Source organism: Pristis pectinata, chromosome 2 (genome assembly GCF_009764475.1).
Source record: "Pristis pectinata isolate sPriPec2 chromosome 2, sPriPec2.1.pri, whole genome shotgun sequence".
NCBI lineage: Eukaryota > Metazoa > Chordata > Chondrichthyes > Rhinopristiformes > Pristidae > Pristis > Pristis pectinata.
Window position 1 is genome coordinate 79,848,106 of NC_067406.1, and position 23,154 is coordinate 79,871,259.

At 40.9% G+C, this 23,154-nt stretch overlaps 1 protein-coding gene across 8 annotated transcripts in view; it reads left to right on the forward strand.

Moving 5' to 3' along the window:
• The window catches only part of LOC127581957 (LIM domain-binding protein 2), a 349,031-nt gene that overhangs the window by 183,932 nt on the left and 141,945 nt on the right, over positions 1 to 23,154 (forward strand). For all 8 annotated transcript variants that reach the window (XM_052036802.1, XM_052036783.1, XM_052036793.1 and 5 more), the window contains one exon: positions 18,755 to 18,857. In XM_052036802.1, the coding sequence (XP_051892762.1) occupies positions 18,755 to 18,857 (103 nt within the window). The remainder of the gene's footprint in view (positions 1 to 18,754; positions 18,858 to 23,154) is intronic.

The window sequence follows — 23,154 nt, forward strand, 5'->3', positions numbered from 1 at the left end:
AGCCAATCTGAAGTCAAACCTCTGAAACCAGATGCCAGATCTGTGTCTGGAAGCAACAGTGATGGGAACAAAAAGAAGTATTTACCTACCATAAAATATTTTCAAATGTCTCTCAGTTAAATGTTTCCAATGCAGGTCCAGTAGAGGGAAAATGTTTGAGTTGAACACTTGACTTTGCTAAAATTAACTTCCACCTAAACCAATGTTCTGATGAGTGCTGAGAAATCTCGGGCATCACCTGACTTTAACTGAGCTGCCTTCCATATTACTTCTGAAAGTTACTCTTTCTTAAAAAAAACGAAGATTAATGTTCCAGTAACACAATAATTGCAGATTCAGGTTTTTGTAAATTCTATTTCATTATATGTAAAAAAAACATTGAGATAACAGAGAATGTTGTGCCCTTTGGAATTAAAGTTACATTGGCATACAATGATTCATGGAAAGGTGAAGGATTGTCTGGAAAAGCTGTACAATTTAGGTCGATATAATGCTTGTAAACCGTGAAGTGGTCATATTTTGGCTGGTGTAATAGATCACAGTATAATACTTTTTGAGCACTGTAATTTCTTTTACATCCAACAGGGTCAACATCTGCCAATGTGAATTATGTTAAAAACTTACCTATTTTGAAGTCAGGATGGGCTGCAACATTTTCTTTGCTTGTTCACCCTTTCCCTCGTTGTTAGATAATGAATCAGTGGTACCTGCTTGTAGTTGCTTATTCACTGCAGTGTGTATCAAACCTGTGAATTCCTTTTATAAATCTTGGGCTGTGTCTTCCTGTGATTTGTTTTTCCTACAAAGTGTCTTGACACACGTATAAATTATTTTGACAAGGGTGAAATGTGAGGATCAATAAACGTTTATCAGGTGTCATTGAGTGGACTTTCATGCTAGTTGGCTTGATGTAGCACCCCTTCAAGAGCTCTGTAATTGAATAGGGCTGAGGCCACAGAAAGTGCCGATTGTCGACCGACACTGATAAATATCCTTTCAACAAGTCTGCTGCAGCCACGTTAGAATACGTTCGATTAACATAAAGCCACAAGTCATCTCCAGTCCATTTTTAAAAAGAGAACTGGTTTCTTAAAAAGTAGTTCAGTACTGGAAAAGTAGTGCTTTTTATTTTTAGTATGTTTTGCTTTTTTAGATGTTTGCTGGGTGTACTATAATTTTAGGGGTGTGTTGTCAAAAGATAGTCTACTCAGTGACACCTGATAAATGTATATCAAGTCCAAGTTAGAGTTATAATGGAAAAATGCATCTGAGCCAAATGGTGGTTTGCTTAGAATTTGGATTTTGTCAGTGTCTTGTGCAAGTTTAGTGATTTTGAACACTATACAGTTTCCTTCAGTGTCAGTTATTTCAGGGCTTGAACATTAAAATTTACACATCTGGTATTAGTTCAAGCCCAGCTCGCATTATATAAAAGACTTAACATGGTGGATATTGCGCAAACCAGTGTGAGAATGGTGATCTACGGGCGTGAGAAGAGATCTGAAGGTCATTCTCAGGGCTGATGAATGTGCAAAGTGTGGTATTGTGAGGCATTCTGGTTGTGGTGATGACAGTTTTAACATCACTGCAGTTTATTATCTGATTACTTGCTATAAAGCTATCAACAGTGCAGAAAGAATGGAATAAGTTAAGTTCATTTAAAGAATTGAAATGATTAATTGAGTGGATGGAATTTTGTTGCATTGACCGATGAAGGAGAAGCAAAATGTTGTGACTTGGTACCATCAGATTATATTATATTAGTAGCAACACACAAAGGAGCTGGAGGAACTCAGCGGTCAGGCAGCATCTATGGAGGAAAATGGACAGCCAACGTTTTAGGTCTCAAGTTCCTCCAGCTCCTTTGTGTATTGCTCTAGACTTCCAGCATCTGCCGTCTCTTGTGTCTCCATATTATATTAGTGTTTATATTGCGAATTATAGAACATATATTAGCCCTGACTTTACCTGCAAGGGCTCACCGTCTGCAGTCTCCACTTCCCTCAACCTGGTGATGTCTTGAGCAGTGGCATTGACACACAGAATTACTAGCATTTCCCAGAAAAATCCAGCCATTGATTTAAAAAGCTCAATTTTCAGTGTGTAAATTTATTGCCCACAATTTTTTTTGAATGAGTGAACAAAGTATAAGATTCTTCCTTTTCTCTCTTGCCTACTGCTGGCCCAGGAATACTGAGTGAGAGTGAGACAGTGCCAAGATCTTCTGTCTGTTGAGAAGTATGTATTTTCCTTCTCTTAGTCCAGCAGGAGCGTGGCTTGTCTAATTTTATGGTGCTAAGATCGAGAGCTTAAATATTTTGCTAATCAGAGGCATATACTAGTTTCAGAAAGCAACTTGCCTCAACAGTATCCAGGACTGATTTTGACATTCAAAATCAGATTGATAATAAGATATCCTTATTAGTCACATGTACATCGAAACACACAGTGAAATACATCTTTTGCGTAGAGTGTTCAGGGGCAGCCTGCAAGTGTCGCCACGCTTCCAGCGCCAACATAACATGCCCACAACTTCCTAACCCATATGTCTTTGGAATGTGGGAGGAAACTGGAGCACCCGGAGGAAACCCAAGCATTGCATTTTATACATAATCGTTATTGATGTGTTGTATTTTAGTGAGCTGTAAGTTTTCAAAGTCCACTTAAATTGAGAACTTTTCCATAGGTGTGAGGAATAATTTCAAAGTCTGTAAATCGCACAGAACCTGATAGTGATGGAAAATGAAAAGAACAGAGCAGATATAAAATGCTCCAGTGGGCAGAGTCACCTCAGGTTAAATTTAATGAAGAGAAGTAAAAGCATTTTGGAAGTAAAAGGAAATGAGGCAGTAGAACGAAACAGAAAATTTTCAAGTTGGTGCAGAAAAAGAAGGACCTTGGGTATGCATCCAGCATTCTGTGAAGCTGGCAGAACATTGATAAATCTGTTTAAAAAGGTTTACAGGATTTATGAATATACATTACAAAAGCAAGGAAGTTAGGCAAAACCTTCATAAAGCATTACTGAGACTTTATCTGGATTATTGTGTCCAATTCTAGGCCACATCAATGTCTAGAGAGGTTGCAGAGGTGATTTACAAGTATGCTTCTATGGTGGGAAGTTTCAATTATGTAGCGAGACTGGAGAAAAAGAGGAATGTTGTCCTTGGAGCAGAAAAGATTAAGAGGAAATTTATTAGAATTGTTCAAAAATGACGCTGGCTTTCGCTGGACTAGATTGAGAGAAACTGTTTCTTGTGACTGAACCTGATATTAAGGCAATGGAGTTAATGTAATTGGCAAGAAAGCTAGGATGGGGAGTGTTGGGGGTGGAGAAGAGGAGGAGAAATTGTGTTGCTCGGTGAGTAATATCTGGAAACCATTGCCTGAAAGGGTGATGAAAGAAGAGTTGATAGTTATTTGTGAAAGTGAATTGTATCTCCACTTAAAAGGAAACGTGGAGGTCTGTATGGAAAGAATGGGATAATTTTTCAGAGAGCCAGCATATGGACTGAGAGAGTTAAGTTATAAATTCTTTGGTTCCATCATTAGAATATTCAGAAGTAATTACACAATGGAATAAGAACAAAGTGCTGAGAATACTCAGCAGGTCAGGCAGCATTAGTGGAGCAGGAAACAGAGTTGAGGTTTGGAATCTATGCCCTTTCAGCGGACTGTAGATACTCAATCAGGAATGAGAAGGGAAACGTTGTTGGCGGCACTGTGGCACAGTTTGTAGAGCTGCTGCCTCACAGCACCAGAGACCTGGGTTCAATCCTGATCTTGGGTGCTGTCTGTGTGGAGTTTGCACAATTTCCCTGTGATCGCACGGGTCTCCTCTGGGTGCTCCAGTTTCCTCCTACATCCCGAAGACGTGGGTTGGTAGGTTAATTGTCCACTGTAAATTGCCCCTTGCGTGTAGGTTGGTGATGGAATCTGAGGGCAGGTGATGAGCATGTGAGGAGAAAAAAAATGGGATTAATGTAGGATGACAATAAATGGGTGGTTGATGGTCAACATGGAGCTGAAGGGCCTGTTTCTGTGCTGCATCTCTCTATGACTCTGATAAACTAACGAAGGTGAGCAAATAAAAAGAGATAAATGGAAGTCCGTTCTGAAAAATGAACAGAGCAACTTCTAAGTGCACATTCTTTGAGGAGAAGTGGCAGTGAATTAAATAACAATACCAAAGCAACGAACTGGAGATTCTGGATGTTTGAACTTAAAACGAATATGTTGGATATATGTAGCAGGTTAAGTAGCATCTAGAAAAAAAGTATTTTTTGGGTCACTGACTTTCCATTAGCATTACTTTCCAGAAATATTTCGTTGTTCGTTCAGATCTTACCATGTCATAAGCATCCTGAGCAATGCTGGTCAAACTCTGTGATGAGTCTTCTCTAACAACTGGCATGCTTTTGCACTTTATTGTGTATGTGATCGAGATCAGAAGTGTAGCTGAATTGCATTTGGATTGGTTTTGTGGATTCACCAGAGCTGTTCAATATTTTGAATTCCATATATTTCCAAGACTAATAAAAGTTGCTTGTGTAAAGCCACTGAACTAAATGTTTCATGCACAACTTGAAAATGGAAGGTTGGATTTCTGTAACAGAACATGGCGATGTTAACATGATGTTATTTTTCAATGCAGTGAGCGTGATTCAACACTAGGACGTCTAAGGATGTTTTTCTCAGCCTTGAATCCGAATTTCCTGCATTATACCACACTCTACACTTCAGAAGTACTTCAGTGGCTGTAGGGTGCTGTGGGGCATCCTGAACTTGATGTGAAAGGAGCTATATAAATGAAATTTTTACTTAAGTTTCTTTTTGGGTCATTTAGTGAATTAAATACAGGCCTTTATACAATCTGGATGTCAAACTATACTGGATTAAAGTGGATAAAGTTTCATTTGTCTGGATATTGTGTTTGAAATGAACCTTTCAGTATAGCGGAGGGAAGGAAGGTGACGTAATTGCTTCACACCAGTGCTGATTGGTTTAAGTCTCAAAGAGATCCAGATTGAAGCATTGACAAACCTTCAGAATGAACAATTCACAGAATCAGCTATTAGTGGTAGTACTTCATTCTTATTAGTGGGGCAAAAATGGACCCCTTGTTTCATTGAACCTGCTGTGGTATTTGTTAACTTTTTACAAACTGATCCTCTACTTTTCTCCATTTGTGACAGCCTGCACTGCATTGACTTGGAAAGCCGTACAATTTGAGTCGATACGATGCTTGTAAACTGTGAAGTGGTGACATTTTTAAATTTTTAAAAATTTTTTTTACTTACAGCGTGGTAACAGGCCCTTCCAGCCCAACGAGTCCACACAGCCCTTTTTTTTAAAACCCAAATTAACCTACCCGTACATCTTTGGAATGTGGGAGGAAACCGGAGCATCCGGAGGAAACCCACGCAGACGTGGGAGAACGTACAAACTCCTTACACATTTCAGCTGGTATAAGAGGTGACAGTGTAATACTTATTGAGCAATGTAATTTCTTTGACATCCAACAGGGTCAACGTCTGCCAGTGTGAATTATGTAAAATCTTACCTGCTTTGATATCAGAATGGGCTGCAGCATTTTCCATAATTTATTTACCCCCTTTCCAAGTTGTTGATTATGAATTGGCAGTAACTGCTGTTTGTTATTAAACCTCAACAAAAGAAAGTTTGCAGATGCAGCTTTTAATGGTAGGAGCTCATTCTAGGGGGATAAGAGTGGACCCTTTGGCTCATTGAGCCTACTGTGCTTTTAGTTACCTGAATCCCAACTTTTCTCCATCTGCAGCAGCCTGTGCCACATTGTTGCCCCATTTTGTACGATGAAAACTCTCCTCAATTCAATTTTAGATTTGCTTAATCTGAATTCCAAGGTTTTAGGGTTGATTTTAATTAAGAGTCTGACAGGAGGTGGGGGCTGGAGAGCAGTGGGAAGGGGGAGGTGGGAGGGGTGACGGTGTGTCTCACCGTTTCTAATACAAAATAAAACTCAAAAAATGCTGGAAATACGCAACAGATTAGACTGCTGTGATGAAGGATCTTTGACGTGATACGTCAACTTGGTTTCTCAGTTGCTGTCTGACCTGATGAATCTTTCCAACATTTTCTATTTTTATGTCAGATTTCCAGCAACTGCAGTCTTTAATTTTTCTTTATTTCTGTCCCCATTTTTACTTGTCTGAAGTAAGGCAGGTAAAGGCTGTCTGCCCCAAAGTAGTAGCAACTTCATTAATGATAAAGTTGCATCCCAATTAAACCGTAGGCATGCAATGCTGTGTTAACCTCAGGCTGACCTTTATTTTAACCTGAAGCTCTGGTCATGGACTTCCTCATCTCGCTCCCTTCCTTAGTTATTTTACTGGGGTTCATTCCTGCTGCCTGACCCCATGCCCAGCACAAATTTTGGCTATCACTCACAGGTAGCAGTTATCATTCTTGTCAGTTTTGGGCACGAGTGTGAGGTCTAAGAGTGGGAATTTCTTGGCCCTTTGACTATGAGAAGTCAGGCAATTTGGTCTTCACATCCAATTCCTGCCCTCCGCTAATATTGAGACTCCAGACTCTCGTTCCAGAGGAAAGAGTTGTTCTCTGCCTAATCTGTTCGTTGTCTTGAATATTTAAAATACATTAATCAAATCACATCATTAATACATAGGGAAAAGAAGTTCTCTATGTAGCATCCAGTCTTTTAACATCATTATGTGCTGTCATAGACTTAATGAAAGGTAACTATATTGCTCCTTAAAGTAGGGCAACCAAAATTGAAGTGAATGATCTAAATGAGGCTTTTTGGTCACTTCATGTGGGATATAGACAGATTGAGTGACTGGATAAAAACTTGGCAAATGGAGATTAATGTGAGAAAGTGTGAAGTCATGCAATGTGGTAAGAAGAATCAAAAGGCAGATTATTATCGAAATGGAAAGAGGCTGCAGATAGTGAAGTACAGAGGGATCTAGGCAGGTGCAGCAAGAAGTTAAGAAGGTAAATGGGGGTTGGAGTTTAAGGAAGTTTTATTACAATTGTATAGGTTGTTGGTGAAGTCACACCTGGAATACAGTGCAGTTTAGTTCACCTTACCTAAGAAAGGATATAGTAGAGAGGAGATAGCCTGGTGAATCTCCTTTGGACTAATTCCTGGGATGAGAGGGTTGTCCTATCAAGAAAGGCTAAACAGGTTGGGTTTATATTCTTATGAAGGTTGATCTTATTGAAACATAAGATCATAAGGGGGCATGACAATAAATGTTGAGATGCTTACACTGATGGGAGAGTCTTGAAAAAGGGGACGTAATTTCAAGATAACAGGGTGGTCTTTTAAAAATTTGTTTGCATAGAAATTTCTTCTAGCAGATGGTAGTAAAGCTCTGGAATTCTCTACCGCAGAGAGCTGTGGAGCCTGTATCATTAGAAGTATTTAAAGCGTAAGTTGATAAATTTTGAAAGATCAAGGAATCGAGAGCCACAGGGGTCCAGCACAGAAGAGGAGTGAGACCTGGGGTAGATCTGCCATGATCGTAGTGAATGGTGGGGCAGGCTTGTGAGGCCAAGTTTGACTCCTGCTCCTGTTTTCTTGTGTTCCTTTGTTCTTGCTGGTGCTATCTGCCAAGTATGGATTACTTCTTCATGAGGCCTAATTTTGAATGGTTCTAGCTCTGATAATGGTGTTTGTCGAAACTCGGCACAATATTACATTCTGGATTCAACTTTGATTTCAATGATTTCTCAAATATGAACCTTTTCAACGTTTATGTTTTGTTTTGAATAGGCAGTATTTACATTGTTTTCATTTTGTAATTTAAGATCATGATCCTGCTTTTCCTATAAACACCTTCTCTGGATTAGTCTTTTGATTTTTACTTGCACCATTATTGCCTGCCATCGCCAGCACCGTCATCTCTTCTTTCACTTAATATCTTCTGAAATCCATCCGATAGCTCTGTAATTCTTTCCTTGTCTCCTCCCAATCTCACCGTCTCAAAACTTGTTTATTACTAATTTATCCTAGTTCTAGTAAAAGGTCATTGACCATAAGAACATAACAAAGAGGAGCAAGAGTAGGCTAGTAGGCTCCTTGAGCCTGCTCCATGATTCATGAAGATCATAGCTGATCCAATCTTGATCTCAACACCACTTTCCCGTTTTCTCCCAGTACCCCCGGACTCCCTTGTCATTCAAATGTCTTTCAATCTCCACATTATATCTGTTCAATGATACGGCCTCCACAGCTGGATGGTGTACAAAATTCTTTAGAGTCACAACCCTGTGAGAGAAGAAATTTCTCTTATTTTGAAACTGTGCCTCCCCTCTCTCAATTCTAGACATCCCCACTTATGGGAAATTTTCTCTCAGCATCCACCCTGTCATGTATCTTCAGAATCTTAATACATTTATATTATCTGAACTTCATTAGTGCAGGCCCAATCAGCTCAACCTTTCTTCAGTAATCAGCCCCTTTATCCCAGGAATCAACCCAGTAAACCTTCTCCACACTGCCTCCAATGCAAGTCTACCCTTCCTTAAACATAGAGACCTAAACTGTACACACTCCTTCAGGTGTGCTCTCACCAGCACCTTGTAAACTTCCCTGCTTTTTTTTATATTCTACACCCCTCACTATAAAGTCCAACATCCCATCGGTGTTGCTAATCACATGCTACACTTGTGTGCCGACACTGTGTTTGATGTACTGGGACCTCAAATTCCTTTATTATGCAATATATTGTAGTCTCAGTCCCTTTAAATAATAATTTGCGTTTTCATTCGTCCTTCCAAAAGTGGATAACCTCAAAGTTTGCCACATTATATCTATATGCAATTTTTTGCCCACTAATTTAACCGATCTGTATCCTTTTGCAGACCCTTTGTGTCCTCCTCATAACTTGCTAACCCTGTCTTTGTATCAACGGCAAATTTGACTTCCGTGCACTCGGACCTTTCACCCAAGTCACTAATATAGATTGTAAATAGTTGAGGCTCCAGCATTATTCCTTGTGGCACTCCACTAGTTACTGATTGCCATATGAAAATGACCCATTTATCCAACTCCGTTTTTTCTCTGTTAACCTCATGTGCCTCTATCCCTTGCATTATCATTTTAACTGGTACTTTATTGAATGCTTTCTGGAAATCCAAATACACTTTATCTACTGATTTCCCTCCATCTGCCTTGTTTGTTTCATCCCAAAATGTGAATTCTCTTTTTGTCTTCACTGATGCTGCTTGATTTGCTGTTATTTACAACATTTCTGTTGTTGAGTATGGGTCAGAAAATTAGGTGTGCTTTAGAAGAACCTGATTTCATTCAGAAGGGGAAGGATTGGCATTTGATGAATATTTACATGGTATTTGACCACAGGAACATTAATAAGATCAAGTTATGCAACTTGCATTGCATGGCAGAAAAACGAGGCCACTACAAGGCTGGCCTTCTCGGGCATAATTGGAAAGGCCAGAGTACAGGCTCACAAGATGCCCCACAATGTGTTTCAACAGTTGGAGATACAGATCTGCTGCTGTGACTGCTTCTCTCTCTGAAGCCCATCTGTGAAAAGCAGTAAGGCTCGGATGTCCAAATGCATTGTTTTTGGGTAAAACCTTTTTTTGGTAAACTTACCATGCCCTCAGCTGGTGTTTGATGGATAACTGCTGTCACTCAGCTGAAAGGATGATGCACTGGAAAGGCGGTAGAAGTTGTTTGTATGGACTTCAGCAAGGCATTTGACAAGGTTCCACATCGTAGGCTGATACAGAAGGCACATGGGATCCACTGTACTCTGGCTAAATGGATTCAAAATTGGCTAGCTGATAGGAGGCAGAGGGCAGTGCTGGAAGGATGTTTCTTTGATTGGAGGTCTTGTGACCAGTAGTGTACGGCAGGGACTGGTGCTGGGACCCACGTGGTTTGTGATTAAATATATACTTATGACTTGGATGTGAATGTAGGAGGTATGATTAGTAAGTTTGCAGATGACATGAAAATTGGTGGTGTTGTGGATAGCGAGAAAAGTTATCTGAGGCTATAGCAGGATATAGATAAAATAGAAAGTTGGCAGATGGAATTTAGTTCCGATGAGTTTGAAGTGATGGAGTTTGGGAAGTCAAATTGGTAGGCCCTACAGCAAATGGTAGGTACGGAGGAATGTTGATGAACAGAGGGACAATGGGGTTCAAGTCCACAGTTCCCTGGAAGTGATAACATGGGTAGATAGGGTGGAAAAGAAGGCATATGGTATGCTTGCCTTCATAGCTCGAGGCCTAGAATGCAAGAGTCAAGGCGTGATATTGCAACTTTACGAAACATTGGTTAGACTGCACCTGGAGTAATGTGTGCAGTTCTAGTCGCCACACTATAGGACGGATGTGGTTGTGTTGGAGAGAGTGCAGAGGATATTCACCAGGATATTTCCTGGATTGGAGAACTTTGGTTATAAGGAGAGTTTGGATAACCTGGGTTTGTTTCCCTTGGAGCGAAAGAGGTGTGTGACCTGACAGAGGTGTATATAAAATTATAAGAGGCATAGTAAGGGTAGATAGTCAAGTTTTTTTCCCCACAGTAGGTGTATCAAAAACAAGAGGGCATAGGTTTAAGGTGTGAGAGAGGAGATTTAAAGGGGATTTGAGGGGTAAGTTTTTTTTCCACACTTTGGATGATATCTGGAATTTGTTCCCAGAGAAGGCAGTGGAATCAGATGCAATCACTACCTTTTAAGAGACATTTAGACAGGCACTTAAATAGGCAAGGCATAGAAGGATATGGACCTCTTGCAGGCAAATAGAATTAGCATAGATGGGTAAAAAGGTTGACAAGGATAGGTTGGACCAAAGAGCCTGTTTCTGTTTTGTCTGACTCTGAGTCTATAACACTGCTACTCATGAAAATAAAAATTGCAAGAAATACTGAGCAAATGATAAAGCATCTGGAGTGGAGGAGCTGAGGGGTGACCTGATTTAGGGATACAAATTATGAAGGCGATAGATAGGGTAGATAGTAAGAATCTTTGTCCCATGGTGGGTGTGTCTAAGACAAGTGAGCATAGGTTTAAGGAAAGAGGTAGGAGATTTAGAAGGGATATGAGGGAGAATTTTTTTCACAAAGTGGTTGGAATCCAGAATGCACTGCCTGAAGGGGTGGTGGAGGCAGATACTCTCACAACATTTAAGAAGTATCTAGACAAACACTTGAATTGCCAAAGCATTGAAGGCAACAGACCTAATATGGGTAAATGGGCTGCTATAGATGGGTGCAGTGGTCGATGTGGGTGTCGTAGGCTGGAGGGCCTGTTTCTGTGCTGTATGACTCCAGGATTCTTGTTAACTTGTTGGGTCAGTGACCTTTCATCTGAACAAGGAATATTCGGAGATGAAATGAGTTTTAAGACACGGAGGTGGTGGAGCAGAGAACAGAACAAAAATGGAGGTCTGGGGCATTGAATCGTGGTAGAGCTCATTGGTAATAGTGGATATAAAGGATCAAAGTGTCAGTCTGGGAGAATTGTAACTCTGGAAGCAGGATAATTAACAGGAATTACCAGGAGAAAAAAAAACATGAATACTGGAAAATGAAATAAACATTTTGGAACTATCAATTATCTAAAATTGTTGAATTAGTTAATTGCCAGATGCTGTAATGTGCTAAGTCAGAAGATGAGGTGCTGTTCCTCGTGCTTTATTGGAGCAATGTAGGACTGAGTGATCAGAGTGGGAGTGGAAAAATCCAGGACAAGATTAAATGGATTCCAAATATAGATTGGACTGGGAGTGGATCAGACAGTTAAAGCACTGCAAAGCCTGCAAGCTGGTTGCAGCTCCCATTGACCCTAAGTGCAGCTTCTGCTGGAGCCAGGGGCTGATCATGGCCAGGGCTGTGGGCTGATACGTAGATGGACCATGGCCAGAAATGGGGTCAACTGTGTGGACGGAGCATTGTGGAGAAGGTGGCCAGCACTGCAGCTGAGGTCAGGAGCATGGCAGGGATCAGAGAGGGCAGGGGTGTGAGGTGATTGCAAGGTGTCTGTGGGAGAGCAGGGGGATGCCAGAGAATGGGCAGAAACTCTGTGAAAGGGTTCAGGGACAGTTAAAACAGTGGGCGTGAAAGCCAAGGGCAAGGTGATGTGTGATGGGATGAAAATCAAGGAGGGAGGCAATGGCAATGTGTGTGTGTGTGTGTGTGTGTGTGTGTGTGTGTGTGTGTGTGTGTGTGTGTGTGTGTGTGTGTGTGTGTGCGTGTGTGTGTATATGCATGAGAAATAGTGCGTAGTGTAGGTGGCACAATGTCCACTAAAAGGAGTATGTGTTTGTTGCTGATGTCATTCTTACATAAACATTTTAACTTAAATGACATCTGCTTGGAAAGGAGTGAAGATCACTGAGTTAATGTGTCAGGTGACTGGAGCTCAGGGTTTTGCTATCCATTATACGTTTCTGATCTGTCTTCCCTTTACCTCCACCCTAGTCCATATTTGGTTCTGAGTTAAACTGTGTATTCATGGAAATTCTAAAGTTAATTTTAGTTTCACAGCATAATAGGGTACATGCTGATGATTTTGCTGACACTGTAACTGCAAAATCCATGCCAAGATTAAATGGATTCCAAATATAGATCAGTTCCAAGATCAGATGTAGCCATCACCTCATCTGTAACCAAGATGAGAATGCTGGAAGTTCTCAGCAGATCAGGCAGTATCTGCAGAGGAGGAAAAACTTGAGTTAATAGTATAGATGGATAATCATGTGGAACTGTGTAAGAGTCTATGGCCAGTATATGCTTGAGGAACAGCAGCTCATCTTCCATTTGGGCATGTTGCAGCCCTTCGGGCTAAATATTGAATTCAATAATTTTGGATGACTTGCTGGCCATTTCCTCTATGAGGTTATCCACTTGTACTATTAACTAGTTTTTTTTTCATTGCCTGATCTACTGGGCTTTCTACTTTGGTTTCAGGTTTCAGCAACAGCTTCGACGTGCATTTCACAATTTTAATATGGACTTTAACCATAGAACAGTACAACACAATACAGGCCCTTCGGCCCACCATATTGTGCTGACCTTTAAACCTCACCTAAGACTATCTAACCCCTTCCTCCCACATATCCCTCTACCTTAAATTCCTCCATATGCTTATCTAACAATCTCTTGAATTTGACCAACGTACCTGCCTCCACCACCACCCCAGGCAGTGCATTCCATGCCCCAACCACTGTCTGGGTAAAAAGCCTCCCTCTGACATCTCCCTTGAACTTCCCACCCATTACTTTAAAGCCATGCCCTCTTGTATTGAGCATTGGTGCCCTGGGAAAGAGGCGCTGGCTGTCTACTCTATCTATTCCTCTTAATAACTTGTATATCTCTATCATGTCTCCCCTCATCCTCCTTCTCTCCAAAGAGTAAAGCCCTAACTCCCTTAGTCTCTCCTCATAATCCATACTCTCCAAACCAGGCAGCATCCTGGTAAATCTCCTCTGCCCCCTTTCCAACGCTTCCACATCCTTCCTATAATGAGGCAACCAGAACTGGACACAGTACTCTAAGTGTGGTCTAACCAGAGTTTTGTAGAGCTGCAGACCCCATTCTCCTGCAAGTGAAGAAGTCAAGTGTTGTGCTGCTTAATGTAAACAGGTTTACAGTATGTGATGTGTGTGTACATATAAGTGTGTCTGTGTGTGTTTATATATAATATAAAAAATAAAGATATATAAATAAAGTGAGGTTGGGATAATGGCTCTGAAGTGGGGCTGATGAAGACTGAACATTTTCTTGTTCATCATTTAAATTAACTCCTCCCCGTGGGAAGTCAGGTGCAATATTGCCGCAAAGGTAGAAGACAATTGGTGTGCTGGCATAACTATCTTGACCCTAGAATGCACTCATATAGAGTCTGTGAAAGATTTGTTGTTTGTGATCATTACTAACATGTTACCGTGTTGCAGAAATAGAATGGTAATGAACTTCTGGAGATAACCAAATTTGAAGATTTCTTCATGACACATTTCAGTTGACAGCATTAAAGGCTTTTTCTTGCTGAGTTTGCAATTTTTTGTCGTGATGAAGATCATGTCCAGTGTATTTGTTAGACAGAATCTCATTGCAACCCTGGGAGGAGGTAGTTGAGGATCTTTGTGATGAATTTCCCTGTATGTGGATCAAGCATTCAGGCTTTCTCCTTTCTTATCAATGTCTATGAATATTGAATCTTCAAAACCATGGGCGCATCTTCCTCTTTCTAGATGACCTCAGAGTTGTGCCAGAAATACTTTACGGCTATGCTTAAGTACTTCTGGAAAATCATATGCTCCAGAGGCTGCCGCTTGTTTCAGCTGTCAGGAATGGAGTTGAGGGCACATGTCGGCCTCCGTTGAGGTCTTCCAAGTGCTCCTTCCAGCCAGGATTGACTTTAGTTTGCTTTCTCCCTGTCTCTTTAGCTGTTCTCATTAATCCAGGAACCAGGCTGCTCTGTAAATATTGGGATCACCTGGGCAATCCTGGTCTCTTGCTATCAGGGATATTCCCTTTGTCCAATTCACACCTGTCTCACCCTCTCTGCAATGTAAAACTAAACTGGTAAATTGGTTTATTATTGTCGCATGAAAAACTTTGTTTTGCATGCCATTCATACAGATCATTTCATCACATCAGTACATTGAGGTTGTACAAGGGAAAACAATAACAGAATGAAGTGTTACAGTTACAGAGAAAGTGCAGTGCAGGCAGACAATAAGGTACAAGGTCATAACAAGGTAGATTGTGAGGTCAAGAGTCCATCTTACCATACAAGGGGACTGATCAATGGTCTTATAACAGTGGGATAGAAGCTGTCCTTGAGCCTGGTGATGCATGCTTTCAGGTTTTCGTATCTTCTCCCTTATGGGAGCAGGGGAGAAGAGAGAATGTGTGGGGTGGGTGGGGTCTTTGATTATGTTGGCTGCTTTACTGCGGCAGCAAGAAGTGTAGACAAGAGTCCATGGAGGGGAGGCTGGTTCCTGTGATGTGCTGAGCTGTGGGCAGAACAGAATCAAAATCAGGTTTATTATCACTGATTAGTATGTTGGAAAGTTTGTTGTTTTGCCACAGCAGTGCAGTGCGAGGCACAAAATTACTCTAAATTACAAAATAAATAGTGCAAAAACAAAAGGAATAATGAAGTAGTGTTCATGGGTTCATGGACCATTCAGAAATCTGATGGCGGAGGGGAAGAAGCTGTTCCTAAATCGTTCAATGTGGGTCTTCAGGCTTCTGTACCTCCTCCCCAATGGTAATACAAGAGGAGGGCATGTCCTGGATGGTGAGGGTCCTTAGTGATGGATGCTGTTTTCTTGAGGCACCACCTCTTGAAGGTGTCCTCGATGGCGGGGAGGGTTGTGCCCGTGATGGAGCTGGCTGAGTCGACAACCCTCTGCAGCCTCTTGTGATCCTGTACATTGGAGCCTCCATACCAGGTTGTGATGTAACCAGTCAGAATGCTCTCCACTGTACATCTGTAGAAACTTGTAAAAGTTATTGGTGACATAGCAAATCTCCTCAAACTCCTAATGAAGTAGAACCGCTAGCGTGCCTTCTTAGTGATTGCACCAATGTGTTGAGGCCAAGATAGATCCTCCGAGATGTTGGCGCCCAGGGACTTGAAGCTGCTCACCCTTTCCACCGCTGACCCCTCAATGAGGACTGGTGTGTGTTCTCCCAACTTCCTCTTCTTGAAGTCCACAATCAATTTCTTGGTCTTGCTGACATTGAGTGCGATGTTGTTGTTGTGACACCATTCAACCAGCTGATCTATCTCACTCCTGTATGCCTCCACGTCACCATCTGAGATTCTACCAACAACAGTAGTGTTATCAACGAATTTATAGATGGTGTTTGAGTTGTGCTTAGCCACACAGTCATGAGCGTAGAGAAAGTAGAGCAATGGGCTAGGCGTGCATCCTTGAGGTGCACCTGTGTTGATTGTCTGCGAGCAGGAGATGTTATTACTGATCTGCACTGACTGTGGTCTCCTGATAAGGAAGTCAAGGATCCAGTTGCAGAGGGAGGTACAGAGGCCCTGGTTTTTGAAGCTTCTTGAGGGGATGATAGTGTTGAATGCCGAGCTGTAATTGATGAACAGCAGCCTGACATATGTTTTGCTGTTGTCTCAGTGCTCCAAGGCCGAGTGGGGAGCCAGTGAGATTTTGTCTGCTGTAGACCTGTTGTGGCAGTAGGCAAATTGCAACAGGTCCAGGTCCTTGCTCAGGCAGGACTTAATTCTAGCCATGATCAACCTGTCAAACTCTTCATCACAGCAGATCTCAGTACTACTGGGCAATAGTCGTTGAGGCAGCTCACCCTGCTCTTCTTGGGCACCGGTATGATTGCTGCCCTTTTGAAGCAGGTGGGAATCTTTGGCTGCAGCAATGAGAGGTTGAAGATGTCCTTAAACACTCCAGCCAGTTGATCGGCACAGGTTTTCAATACCTGGCCAGGTACACTGTCGGGGCCTGACGCCTTGCGAGGGTTAGGGTTGCCATTACAAGCTCTGATGCATCTGGATAGGATGCTTTTTATGGTGCATATTTTAAAAATTGGTTAGGGTCAACAGGGACATGCCGAACTTCTTTAGCCTCCTGAGGAAATAAAGGTGTTGGTGTGCTTTCTTGGCCATTGCATCTACGTGGTTGGACCACGACAGGCTATTGGTGATATTTACTCCTAGGAACTTGAAGCTCTCGACCTCAGCACAGTTGATGTAAACAGGAGTGTACGCATTGCCCCCTTCCTGAAGTCAAGGACCAGCTTTCTTATTTTGCTGTCATTGAGGTAAAGGTTCCAGTACTATGAGTCATCATCATTTGAGATTCGGCCCACTACGGTGGTGTCATCTGCAAACTTATAGATGGAGTTAGAGCAGAATCTTGCCACATAGTTGTGAGTGTATAGGGAGTAAAGTAGGGGGCTGAGGACACAGCCTTCTGGGGCACCAGTGTTAAGGATAACCATGGCAGAGGTGTTGCTGCCTATTCTTATTGATTGTGGTCTGTTGGTCAGAAAGTCAGTTGCAGTGTTGAGTCCCAGGTCTAGGAGTTTGGAGGTGAGTTTGATTGGAATTATAGTATTGAAGGTGGAGCTGTAGTTAATAGACAATAGTCTAACGTAAGCATCTTTGCTGCCCATATGCTCCAGAGATAAGTGTAGGGCCAGGGAGATGACGTCTGCCGTGGACCTGTTTCAGCAGTAGGCGAATTGCAGTGGGTTGAGGTTGTCTGGGAGGCTGGAGCTGATGTGTGCCATGACCAGCCTCTTGAAGCACTTCATCAAAACAAAACTGTTTTCTCACTTTCCCAATTATGATGAACCGTATTTGACATGAAGCATTAACTGTTTCTCTTTCCATCGAGATGCTGCCTGACATGCGGAGTGTTTCCAGCATTTTCTGTTTTTGATTTCCATTTTTTAAATTTAGGTTGCTCATTGATAGTGATCTAGAACCTTCAAATATGCTTGTTTCTTGTATTAATAAAACTGCACTAAATTACCACTGAAATGTATCAAAATTTTTAAAAATACAGAATATACATCCAAAAGCACTAGTTCATGGACAATTGATGTTTATCATTAAGCAGGTAAGCGAGTGGAAAACTAGCACCATTTTTGTGCTTGGATTGCTGATTGCATCCAAAGCAGACACTACCCAAAGATCATTAATCTGTTACAAATGTACTTTCCTATATGCTTGTGGAGAAGGTTGATGAGAATATTATTAGAACTGGGTCAGCTCAGATGTAAGAAAGTGGGACCCATAAAAACAAAATTTGAATATTAAGTTGAAATTTTATAGCAATTTACACTTTTTAAAAGTAATATTTACAATTGAGATATGTTAAGACTGGGAGAACTGCACTCAGTCCAACCTAGTTGCCTTGAGCCTGTGATAGTGGACTTTCTCCTTGAACTGCTGCATTCCTTGCAAGGATGGTGCTTCCATAGTAGAGGTAAGTAAAGAATACTAGGACGTTGACCCAAAAATGAAGTAGTAAATTGCAAGTCAAGCTTGCCAGTGACTTGGGAGGTGATTTTGAAAATTATTGCTCTTCACTTCATGGGTATGGAAGACCACTGATTAAGTTACTGGACCAGCAGTCAGAGATCTGGAGCATTAATCCAGGGACATGGGTTCAAAATCCATCACCAGCTGGGAATTAAATAAATTAAATGCAAATCCACCTTCTGCACAACCAGGTATGGACAATAAACAGCAGCATAGCCAGTGACATCCATGTCCAAAGGATAAAACATTGCCTAATTCTTCCTGGAGCTATTCATCTTGTGAATTCTGGAATGTGAATACATAATCTTTGTAGAATGAGGGAATGGTAGGCCCTCACTCTGTGAACCCTTGATCCAACTGCGTTACTGTCATTGGAACAACAGTGGAATTATCTCCTCCTCTATAAAGAATAGTTATTGATTTGGAAATCACCTGAGTGGGCTTATTACTCATCTGGTATGGTAATCACTCAATATTTATGCCATTGATGAAACAAATCATGAATGTGTTCCATATAAATTGGGTCATCCACTTCTCAAGATTACCACCCAATGGTAAAGACAAGCATGACCTGTGAAATGTGACAAAGTGTAGTGCTTGTCTTTATTTATCAAATGACTGTAATTGTCAAATTGAGTATATTTTGTATGCAGTATTTTGTTATTATTTAATTCATTTAGACACTTAGCATTAATTGCATTCCTTTTGAAATTGTTTGTCCTCAGGACAGTGACAACCTGTGGTGGGACGCATTTGCTACAGAGTTTTTTGAAGATGATGCAACGTTAACACTTTCATTCTGTTTGGAAGATGGACCAAAGAGATACAGTAAGAGAGCATTTTATCTGACTTAGACTAACAAGTATAAACATTCATTGGGCCTTCAGACTGTGTGTACAGTTTGGTTATGCAGGAGGTAATCTATTATCAGGAACATTTATAAGTAAATCAAGAAATTTTGTTCCAATAATTTTATTTTCCAAATACTTACCAGTTAGAAGAGAAGTGTCCTTGGAAACACAGCAATTGTCTTTGTTCAGATCCCAGTTAATTCAATTTATTTTGATGGTTAGAACAGCCTATTTGAAATGTTAGATATACAGATGGAACAATGGCATATTGGAACAATTAATACGAATCTTTCTGAAAGCTCACCATATTTCAATTGCCCTTTCCAGTTTGTGGCTTCACTTGCAGCCAAGTGTCATGAAAGCAACTATTAGATGACCATGAAACCCCTGTTCCAAAGTATTAAAACACTTACTCATGGTAGAAGAACACAGGGCAATAAGTTTATTTGGATTAACTTTTATATAAAGTGATGGACGTTTGTTGTCCCCTGTTTCCCAACTTGTCAGTGCCCCTCCACGTAAGGGGTTATCTGGTAGTCCATGGGGATGACAGTTCCTCATAACCTACAGTCAGAACTGCTTTTCAAATCTATTGAAAACGCGAAACAATGGTTTGAACTTCATATCTTTTGAAAACGCTCTTATATTATTTAGTCATAATTATTGTACTCGGTATCTTGTGTCTCACAGCTTCTGTGCATTATTAAGTTTGTAATTAACTCTGACCAGATCACTGAATTGGTTTGATAGTGAGGCTTGGCCCTTGGAGAGAGACAAGAAATCTGGCAAGTATCCCATGTAATCACTATTGTGGAAAGTAGTGTAATTAGCTCTTAATTATTAGATCTGGGCTCACTAACTCGCACTAGATGCATACAAAATATACATCTTGGTTCTGCTGCTTATTTTGAAGATACTGGGGGAAAATTATTTGTAGCACGTGATTGCCTCTTTACCCAGAAATGATAATTCTTCATTTACAATTTGTCAGAAAAATACATTGCTAATCACTCGTACAGTTGGAAAGTCATTCCTGTACACATTAGCCCCAACCCTGTAACAAATTACCGTCAGTATTTAATAACACACAGTGAGTAATGTCAAGGCCTTTATACATATGGTAAATACAGGCTACAGCAATGCACTGGGGTGGTGGAAAGGCAAAGTGCTAAGGGAAACCAACCCCATGTCAGTCAGTGATCTGAGCACGGTAGCTGGTGCTGGGCTGGCTTTTAGTTTTGGATTAGGTCAGACTGGAGAGAGAATGATGGCTGCCAATGTGCTTCAGGTGAAGAATGCACCCACATACTGCCAGTCATGATGATGCATGTAAAGGACCTGTGAGCGATGGATTTCTAGGGCAAGATGTTGAGTGCATCATAAGTAGAAATGGGTAGGAAATCTTGTTTTCCCTTGTACTATCTCAATGCATTGTTGTATTGAAATGATCTGTATGGATGGCATGCAAAACAATGTTTTTCACTATACCTTGGTACATGTGACAATAATAAACCTATTTTCCGGCAATTCATCCTGGTTATGTAAGGTAGAAGGGCTGAAAAATCTCTTGTTTTGCCTAAAATAGTTGTACTACCCATCATTTAACTATTCCAGAAGATATTAAAAAAAGCTGCAGAAAACTCTGAGAGATTTAAAATTTGTACTCTAAATCGCACTCTTTTTGTAATTCTATAAATCAGGACTGGTAGAAATTATATAGTAAGAGAATTGTTATTGATTCACTTGTGGAAGCTGGGTGCATTTATTGCCCATCCCTAATTGCACTGAAGAAGTTGGTGGTGCGCAGCCTTCTTGAAATGCTGCAGTCCCATCTCCCCACAGAGCTGTTGGGGAGGGAGTCCCCGGACTTAGAGCTGGCCACAGTGAAGGAAAAGAAATATATTTCTGAGTCAGGATAGTGTGCAACAAGGTGAGGATCCAGCTATGATGGTGTTTCCATGCATTGTCTACTCATATACTTAACGGTAGAGGTTGTGGGTTTGGGAGGTGCCGGCAGAGTAGCATAGGTGAGTAATGCAGTGCATTTTATAGATGGTGAATCTTGCAGCCACTCCAGTGGTAGAGGAAATTAATGTTTAAGGTGATGAATGGGATGCCAATCAAATAGATAGCTTTGTCCTTGAATGTCGTTAGAGCTGCACTCACAAAGGGAAGTGGAGAGTATTTCATGATACTGCAAAATTGTGCTATATAGATGGTGGAAAGGCTTTAAGGCATCAGGTCGTGAGTCACTCACCAGAGGTTACTCAGCATCTGACATGCTCGAGTAGTCGCAGTATTTACATATGAGCTCCAATTACCTTTCTGGTGAATATTGATCCCAGGGTATTGATGGTTATGGACTCAGTGTTGTTAATGCCATCGAATGAGATGGGTTAATGTTCAAGCTCTCTTTAGTTTGAGATGGTCATTGCCTGGCATCTGTATGTATAAATCAGTCCATACCTGGATGTTGCCTTGGTCTTCCTACAAGCAGGTGTGGGCTGTTTCATTTTCTAAGGAGTTGTGAATGGAGTTGAACAATGTGCAATTATCCACTTCTCGTGTTATGATAGAAGGAAGGTTCAAATTGTGTGTATTTAAAGAACAAATTGGAGGAAAAAACATTAACCACTGGTCTAATAATTAAAATTCAATTAGTCCTTGAATGAAGTCATGACTAAACAAGTTGAGTAACATTTTTATCAGAAATATTGATCTTTTTTTGTAAAGATCATTTTATGATCCCAGCCATTTGCAATTAAAACCAAGATCATGAATTTACTTTCATGACCTTGATAAAAGATTATTGTTGGAGTTTTGTGGATTCGTAAGTCTGTCCATCTTCCAATGAAAGTCATTAGCTAGTGATCTTAGATAAGAATACCCTCCCTAACAGGGTATTTGATGTTGCTTTAGCCTGGCATTACCCTGAAGAATATTCAGATCAGCAACCCTTCTCTTATCATTTTAATCTCAATATTTTGAGAGATTTCAACTTCTACCTGTGCTGAATCATGTTATTTTGTTGTGAAGGAGTTGAGGTCCAAGACTGCCCTAAGCCTCTCATTCCACAACAGTTGCCCTGCCATAAGGTGAAACTTAAGGTATATTTTGTGTCTGTTTCTACCAACACCTCCTCTCCCCAACCTCCCCCCCCCCACCCCCATCTCCTACCAATCCCTACAGCTTGAGTTTTGTTGGACTAGCTGAGTATTTGCAGCACTTCTGGATTTTTTCCTCGTTTAGTACTAAGAGAGCCATGGGCACCACAAATATGTAAGTGCCTGATTTGTTCATTTGTTAGAGATCTGAAACAAAATAAAAACAAATTCCTGGACACTCAGCACATCAGCCAGAGAAAGAAACAGTTAGTATTTCAAGAGTTAATTTTATCATTTAGTGATTGAACGAGAGGCAACGTCAGGTTTTTTAAATAAGTTTATATAGTCAGGTGATTGAGGAATTGCTGCCTGACCTGCTGAGTGCTTAGAGAATTTTCTGCTTTTATTTCAGATTTGTAGCTTCTGGAGTTTTTTGTTTCCTAATTTATCTAACAAAATAACTTTACTTCACCTTGCATTGGAGTGTTCCATCTGGGCTGTTCTATGCACAGAATGGGTGGCAGGGTGACTCTAGAGGGTCAATATTCACTTTCATTGGTTTGCACCAGGGGTCCAAAATAGTGGCAGCTGTGAGCTGTACTTTGCTTTATTTGATTGGAAGCAGGGGACTATGCGCAGGTGTTACTGTATTACCCATTTAGTGCAAGCAGCCAAGGACAAATTTCCACTCCTTAAGACTTAAAACTTTCTTTTCAGTCTTTCACTTTTAGACATACCTTTTCATATTGGTTACATCCTGTTTCAAGGATAAAGCAATATTCATTTGGAGTATTGTGTGCAGTTCTGGTTGCTACTCTATAGAAAGGATGTGATTAAGCTAGAGAGGGTGCAGAAAAGATTTGCAAGGGATGTTGCTATGACTGGAGGGCTTGAGTTATGAGCGATTTGGACAGACTGGGATTGTTTTCCCTGGAGCAAAGGAGGCCAAGGGGGTGACATTATAGAGGTTTATAAAATTATGAGGTACATATATAACATGAATGGTCACAGTCTGTTTCCCATGGTAGGGAAGTCTAAAACTAGAGGGCATAGGTTTAAGGTGAGATCTCATCACGATAAAAGGGGATCTGAAGGGCAAGTTTTTCACACACAGGATGGTGGATATGTGGAACAAACTGCCAGAGGAAGTGGTACAGGCAGGTACAATTA